Here is an 8,822-nt window from a genome sequence, read left to right on the forward strand (position 1 = left end):
CCAATTGCGCTTCACCGGGGTGTGGAGAGCGAGCCAGTGCAGCTCTATATATATATATCCATCACTTAATACTCAGGATATTAACACTTGACGCTCGGTGACAGTAGCCGTGGTCACAGGCTCTCTCAGCCGCTTCAGACCCTCGCCACCTCAGCAGCAGCACAAGCAGCAGTAGCGGTAGAGGACAGAAGACTGAAAGATAGGCAGTCTCTTTCTCTCAGCTAGGCCATAGTCATTGTTGTAGTGGTGATCGATGAGTCTGTCCGGGAAGCAGCGGTTCTCCGCCAACTCTTTCTCCGGGTTCGGGAGCCGGAAGATGGCATTGTCCTCCGCCGGGGGTTCGTCAATGCGCTCCAGCTTCGGGAGCAGAATGGGCATTGGGGTCGGAGGAGGAGGCGCTAGTGTCGGATTCGGGAAGGGCTTTGGAGACGGTGGAGGAGGAGGGTTCAGGATGTCATCCTCCAGCCACATGGCAGGTCTGGGGAGTGGGATGAGCACCGGTGGCAGCGGGATGTTCGGTGGCGGTGGAGGCGGTGGAGGAGGAGGTTTCGGGTACGGTGGAGGTGTTGAGGACACGTCCCTCGGGTTCGCCGGTAACGAGAAGCAGCACATGCACAACCTGAATGACCGCCTGGCAACCTACATGGAGAAGGTTCGTCAGCTGGAGGCCACCAACCACCAGCTGGAGGAGAAGCTGAAGACCTTCACCTTCAACAAGGTGGAGGCGCACGACCTGACCATCTACGACGCAACACTCAAACCACTCCTGGAGCAGGTAGGCGTTAAAACTCTCTCTCTCCGTCTCTCTCCCTGAGTTAGCTTGCCAATTGTAAAAGTTGTGCGTAAAAGCGCACAAGAACTATCCCACACTGGTTCAATCAACTTTGTTCCCACATCATTTCAATGAAATTAGTTGAACCAATGTGGGACAGACATTGAATTGACAGACAGTATGTGCCCAGTGGGAGCCTACTGCTAAATGTCTTGGGATGTTTTTGCTAAAATAATATCCAGTATTGTAGATGACCTTATCTATATTTGCTATAGTCATATATGTCATTGAGTGCATTATGGGGTATGTTGTAGAGTGCATTATCGTTGAGTGCATTATGGGGTATGTCGTTGAGTGCATTATGGGGTATGTCGTTGAGTGCATTATGGGGTATGTCGTTGAGTGCATTATGGGGTATGTCGTTGAGTGCATTATGGGGTATGTCGTTGAGTACATTATTGGGTATGTTGTTGAGTGCATTATGGGGTATGTCGTTGAGTACATTATTGGGTATGTTGTTGAGTGCATTATGGGGTATGTTATTGAGTACATTATGGTTATTGAGTACCTTATGGGGTATATTATTGAGTACATTATGGGGTATGTTATTGAGTGCATTATGATTATTGAGTACATTATGGGGTACTTTATTGAGTACATTATAGGGTACATTATATGTTATTGAGTACATTATGGGGTATATTATTGAGTACCTTATGGGGTATGCTGTTGAGTGCATTATGGGGTATGTTGTTGAGTGCATTATGGGGTATGTTATTGAGTGCATTATGGGGGGTATGTTATTGAGTGCATTATGGGGTATGTTATTGAGTACATTATGGGGTATATTATTGAGTACATTATGGGGTATATTATTGAGTGCATTGTGATTATTGAGTACATTATGGGGTACGTTATTGAGTACATTATTGGGTATGTTATTGAGTACATTATGGGGTATATTATTGAGTACATTATGGGGTATGTTATTGAGTACATTATGGGGTATGTTATTGAGTGCATTATGATTATTGAGTACATTATGAGGTACTTTATTGAGTACATTATTGGGTATGTTATTGAGAACATTATGGGGTATGTTATTGAGTGCATTATGGTTATTGGGTATATTATGAGGTATGTTATTGAGTGCATTATGGGGTATGTTATTGAGTGCATTATGGGGTATATTATTGAGTACATTATGGGGTATGTTATTGAGTGCATTATGGGGGTATGTTATTGAGTGCATTATGTTATTGGGTGCATTATGAGGTATGTTATTGAGTGCATTATGGGGTATGTTATTGAGTACATTATGGGGTATGTTATTGAGTGCATTATGATTATTGAGTACATTATGAGGTACTTTATTGAGTACATTATTGGGTATGTTGTTGAGTGCATTATGGGGTATGTTATTGAGTGCATTATGGGGTATATTATTGAGTACATTATGGGGTATGTTATTGAGTGCATTATGATTATTGAGTACATTATGAGGTACTTTATTGAGTACATTATTGGGTATGTTGTTGAGTGCATTATGGGGTATGTTATTGAGTACATTATGGTTATTGAGTACTTTATGAGGTACTTTATTGAGTACATTATTGGGTATGTTGTTGAGTGCATTATGAGGTATGTCAATGAGTGCATTATGGTTATTGAGTACATTATGGTTATTGAGTACCTTATGGGGTATGTTGTTGAGTACCTTATGGGGTATGTTGTTGAGTGCATTATGGGGTATGTCATTGGGTGCATTATGAGGTATGTCAATGAGTGCATTATGGTTATTGAGTACATTATGGTTATTGAGTACCTTATGGGGTATGTTGTTGAGTACCTTATGGGGTATGTTGTTGAGTGCATTATGGGGTATGTCATTGGGTACATTATGGTTATTGAGTACATTATGGGGTACTTTATTGAGTACATTATTGGGTATATTATTGAGTACATTATGGGGTATGTTATTGAGTACATTATGGGGTATGTTATTGAGTGCATTATGATTATTGAGTACATTGTGAGGTACTTTATTGAGTACATTATGGGGTATGTTATTGAGTGCATTGTGGTTATTGGGTATATTATGAGGTATGTTATTGAGTGCATTATGGGGTATGTTATTGAGTGCATTATGGGGTATGTTATTGAGTGCATTATGGGGTATATTATTGAGTACATTATGGGGTATGTTATTGAGTGCATTATGATTATTGAGTACATTATGAGGTACTTTATTGAGTGCATTATGGGGTATGTTATTGAGTGCATTATGGGTATGTTATTTGAATATCTTACTACATGCCCTAAAAACGTCTTTGGAAATTATTTCTCAAAAAATGATATGATAGTTTTGAAAAGCATCATCATTTGTGAAATGGCTTGTGGGACACACACACACACACACAACACACACACACACACACACACACACACACACACACACACACACACACACACACACACACACACACACACACACACACACACACACACACACACACACACAGTGTCTGACTCCTGTCTCTGTCTCTGTCTGCAGCTCATGGGTTTCCTGATACAGAACACTCAGATTGCTGTGGAGATCGACAACGCCAAGCTGACTGCTGACGACTTCAGAGTCAAGTAGGATGGATGGATGAGTGATTGGATGGATGGATGGATGATTGGATGGATGGATGAATAGTTTATTGTCCTTGGCAACATTTTGAGTAGATTGTCATGCAAACTTGATTGAATTATTTTCTTCATTAAGGTGTCTCAGTGATACATAGTGGACATATCCTGAACAGTGAAACAGGTTTTATGTCCTGGAGGAGAATGGTTCTTTATGCACCATTCTCACACAGTTGTTACCTATATAATTAATCAACAATATATACACAACAATATATACACTATGTCTCAATGAAGTAGATACCAGTTGTTCCCTATATAATTAATCAACAATATATACACTGTCTCAATGAAGTAGATACTAGTTGTTACCTATATAATTAATCAACAATATATACACAACCATATATACACAACAATATATACACTATGTCTCAATGAAGCAGATACCAGTTGTTACCTATATAATTAATCAACAATATATACACAGCAATATGTACACTGTCTCAATGAAGTAGATACCAGTTGTTATCTATATAATTAATCAACAATATATACACAACAATATGTACACTATGTCTCAATGAAGTAGATACCAGTTGTTACCTATATAATTAATCAACAATATATACACAACAATATGTACACTATGTCTCAATGAAGTAGATACCAGTTGTTACCTATATAATTAATCAACAATATATACACTGTCTCAATTAAATAGATACCAGTTGTTACCTATATAATTAATCAACAATATATACACAGCAATATGTACACTATGTCTCAATGAAGTAGATACCAGTTGTTACCTATATAATTAATCAACAATATATACACTGTCTCAATGAAGTAGATACCAGTTGTTACCTATATAATTAATCAACAATATATACACTGTCTCAATTAAATAGATACCAGTTGTTACCTATATAATTAATCAACAATATATACACTGTCTCAATTAAATAGATACCAGTTGTTACCTATATAATTAATCAACAATATATACACTATGTCTCAATGAAGAAGAGACCAGTTGTTACCTATATAATTAATCAACAATATATACACTATGTCTCAATGAAGAAGAGACCAGTTGTTACCTATATAATTAATCAACAATATATACACAGCAATATGTACACTATGTCTCAATGAAGTAGGTACCTATAAAACCAGGTGTACCCTATATAATTAATCAACAATATATACACTATGTCTCAATGAAGAAGAGACCAGTTGTTACCTATATAATTAATCAACAATATATACACAGCAATATGTACACTATGTCTCAATGAAGTAGGTACCAGTAAAGAAAATAATTAAATCAGTTGTAGCCTATAGATAGTCCAAACAACACTATCCATTACTTAATCCTCATCTTCTCCTACAGACCAAGTCTATTGGACAATTAGTCGTCAGGAAATGGCAAGGACGTGAGTTAGAAGACACAACTGTTAGCTTGGTACCAGTCTGTTTGTGCTAACATTCCACTCCTTTTACGCCGTGTCACATTCCAAACAGGGAGTGGAACGATAGCACTGACAGACAGGTGCCCAGGCTAACAGCTTTGGTTCGGGAGATGAAATGCTCACCGTTATCAGAGGCTACTTCTATAGGGTCTTTGCTTGTAGTTGTAACCCCACTGATTTTCTTAATTATCTATCACTCTCAGACAAAACATACATTTCTTACAACAAAACCATGGCAGTTATCGAGTTCACCTGACCCGGTGTTGAAATAATAGAACTACAATGATTCTGTTTCTATGGTTGAAATGCTCATTGTGTGTAGCGTGTAGGCTATGAACTAGTAGTGTTGGGCCTTATCTTGCAGTTATCAATCAATCACAGTCATTTCTTAAACAACCTCCTAAGGATCCGCCCCTTTTTTCAATTTTCGCCTAAAATGACATACCCAAATCTAACTGCCGGTAGCTCAGGCCCTGAAGCAAGGATATGCATATTCTTGATAACATTTGAAAAGAAACACTTTGAAGTTTGTGGAAATGTTAAATTAATGTAGGAGAGTATAACTCATTAGATCTGGTCAAAGATAATACAAAGAAAAAAACATGCGTTGTTTGTATTTTTTTTGTAGCATCATCTTTGAAATGCAAGAGAAAGGCCATAATGTATTATTCCATCCCAGGCGCAATTTAGATTTTGGCCAGTAGATGGCAGTAGTGCGTTTGCAATGTTTTATACTGATCAAATGAACCATTGCATATCTGTTCAAAATGTTGTATCAAGACTGCCCAAATGTGCCTAATTGGTTTATTAATACATTTTCAAGTTCATAACTGTGCACTCGCCTCAAACAATAGCATGGTATTATTTCACTGTAATAGCTACTCTAAATTGGACATTGTAGTTAGATTAACAAGAATTTAAGCTTTCTGCCCATATCAGATACAGTGGGGCAAAAAAGTATTTAGTCAGCCACCAATTGTGCAAGTTCTCCCACTTAAAAAGATGAGAGGCCTGTAATTTTCATCATAGGTACACTTCAACTATGGCAGACAAAATGAGGAAAAAAAATCCAGAAAATCAGATTGTAGGATTTTTAATCCATCGATCCTGTAGAGTTAAAGCCCTTTTTTACATCAGCAGGTGTCACTAAAGGGCTTTACAGATACCCAGCCTAAACCCCCAAAGAGCTAACGGATCTGTCACTCATCTCTCTGGGCCTGTTAATATAGTGTCATCTCTATTCATTGTATTTCTGCCAGGTGGGAGAATGAGCTGTCTTTGCGCCAGTGTGTGGAGGGGGACATCGGGGGTCTGAGGAACCTGCAGCGGGAGTTTGAGATGAACATCACAGCCATGATGCAGGACCTGCAGGGGTACGAGAACGAACGGGTCTCCATGGCGAAGAGCCATGAAGAGGTGAGGGCCCACCTGTTTCTCGCTCTCTCTTTCTCTGTTTCTCTCTCTGTCTCTCTCTCTCTCCCACTGTGTTTCTCTCGGTCTATCTCACCCTCTGACCCCTAACCTGTGACCTCTCTAGGAGCTGTTGTCCATGCGTGGGGGATGACGGGCCAGGTGAACGTGGATGTCCAGGCTACTAAGAGCCAGGACCTGTCTCTGATGCTGGCTGAAGTCAGGTCGGAGTACGAGGCGGCCGTGGAGAAAAACCACAGACAGGCCGAGGCCTGGTACATGAAACAGGTCTGTTACCACGCCAACGCAGGCACTACCCACAGGCCAACATTAAAACATGTATCAGAGGTGCTGAGTGTGTGTGACATGTCTCTCTGTGTGTGTGACTTGTGTCTCTCTCTGTGTGTGTGTGTGTGACATGTCTCTGTCTGTGTGTGTGTGTGTGTGTGTGTGTGTGTGTGACGTGTGTCTCTCTCTGTGTGTGTCAGGTGGAGATGAAGCAGGCAGAGTCGGCAGTGGTGATGGAGACGACCACGACGACCACGTCGGAGATGACAGAGTTACGGAACCGCTACCAGACCCTACAGATGGAATACCAGGGACTACGTATGGGGTGGGTCACACACACACTATAGAAACCCTACAGATGGAATACCAGGGACTACATATGGGGGTGGGTCACACACACACACACACACACACACACACACTATACAAACCCTACCATGCCTGCTCACTCACTATACTCCCCAAATGTCCCCATTTCCAATACCTATCATGCTAAATGTGTGTGTGTGTGTCTTCCGTGTGTGTGTGTGCGTCTGTATGTGTGTTCCCTTTGTGTCTCTCTCTCTGTGTTTGTCCCCCACCCGGCCCTCCTCCAGATGGCGAACCTAGAGGCCAGGCTGTTGGAGGTTCAGTCCCAGTTCCAGCAACGTCTATCTGGGTATAGTGGCAAGGTGATGGGCCTGGAGGGAGAACTGACCTCCATAAGGGCCAGCACCACTGAGCAGAGCCAGGACTACCAGGTACAGTCACCATACCTCGATACTGAATCAATCACAAACACTGATTAGGGATTCAATCCAAGGAGCGTTACAGAGGAGCGTTACAGAACAGCGTTACAGAGGAGCGTTACAGAGCAGCATTACAGAGGAGCGTTACAGAGCGGCGTTACAGAGGAGCGTTACAGAGGAGCGTTACAGAGGAGCGTTACAGAGGAGCGTTACAGAGCGGCGTTACAGAGGAGCGTTACAGAGGAGCGTTACAGAGCAGCGTTACAGAGCAGCGTTACAGCGGAGCGTTACAGCGTTACAGCGTTACAGAGCAGCGCTACAGAGCAGAGTTACAGAGGAGCGTTACAGAGGAGCGTTACAGAGGAGCGTTACAGAGCGGCGTTACAGAGGAGTGTTACAGAGGAGCGTTACAGAGGAGCGTTACAGAGCAGCATTACAGAGCAGCGTTACAGAGGAGCGTTACAGAGCAGTGTTACAGAGCAGAGTTACAGAGGAGCATTACAGAGGAGCGTTACAGCGTTACAGAGCAGCGCTACAGAGCAGCGTTACAGAGCAGCGTTACAGAGCAGCGTTACAGAGGAGCGTTACAGCGTTACAGAGCAGCGCTACAGAGGAGCGTTACAGAGGAGCGTTACAGAGGAGCGTTACAGAGGAGCGTTACAGAGCAGCGTTACAGAGCAGCGTTACAGAGCAGTGTTACAGAGCAGCGTTACAGAGGAGCGTTACAGAGCAGCGTTACAGAGCAGCGTTACAGCGTTACAGACAGCGTTGCAGAGGAGCGTTGCAGAGCAGCGTTACAGAGCAGCGTTACAGAGCAGTGTTACAGAGCAGCGTTACAGAGGAGCGTTACAGAGCAGCGTTACAGAGCAGCGTTACAGCGTTACAGAGCAGCGTTGCAGAGGAGCGTTGCAGAGCAGCGTTACAGAGCAGCGTTACAGAGCAGCGTTACAGAGGAGCGTTACAGCGTTACAGAGCAGCGTTACAGAGGAGCGTTACAGAGCAGCGTTACAGAGCAGCGTTACAGAGCAGCGTTACAGCGTTACAGAGCAGCGTCACAGAGGAGCGTTACAGGGAGCGTTACAGAGCAGCGTTACAGAGCAGCGCTACAGAGGAGCGTTACAGAGCAGCGTTAAAGAGGAGCGTTACAGAGAAGCGTTACAGAGCAGCGTTACAGAGGAGCGTTACAGAGGAGCGTTACAGAGCAGCGTTACAGCGTTACAGAGCAGCGTTACAGAGCAGCGTTACAGAGGAGCGTTACAGAGGAGCGTTACAGAACAGCGTTACAGAGGAGCGTTACAGAGGAGCGTTACAGAGCAGCGTTTACAGAACAGCGTTACAGAGCAGCGTTACAGAGCAGCGTTACAGAGCAGCGTTACAGAGGAGCGTTACAGAGCAGCGTTACAGAGCAGCGTTACAGAGGAGCGTTACAGAGCAGCGTTACAGAGCAGCGTTACAGAGGAGCGTTACAGAGGAGCGTTACAGAGGAGCGTTACAGAGGAGCGTTACAGAGGAGCGTTA

The 8,822-nt window shown here is 42.8% G+C and overlaps 1 protein-coding gene across 1 annotated transcript; it reads left to right on the plus strand.

The window, feature by feature from the left end:
* Window positions 1-253: 253 nt before the first annotated feature.
* Window positions 254-6,433, plus strand: LOC121846087 (keratin, type I cytoskeletal 13-like; the record flags this gene model as incomplete). Its single annotated transcript, XM_042318874.1, has 4 exons — window positions 254-775; window positions 3,327-3,409; window positions 6,138-6,294; window positions 6,416-6,433. Coding segments are annotated over exons 1-4 (780 nt in total), but the record flags the coding sequence as incomplete, so codon positions are not given.
* Between the last annotated feature and the right edge of the window lie 2,389 nt (window positions 6,434-8,822).

This window comes from Oncorhynchus tshawytscha, unplaced genomic scaffold (assembly GCF_018296145.1).
Source record: "Oncorhynchus tshawytscha isolate Ot180627B unplaced genomic scaffold, Otsh_v2.0 Un_contig_447_pilon_pilon, whole genome shotgun sequence".
NCBI lineage: Eukaryota > Metazoa > Chordata > Actinopteri > Salmoniformes > Salmonidae > Oncorhynchus > Oncorhynchus tshawytscha.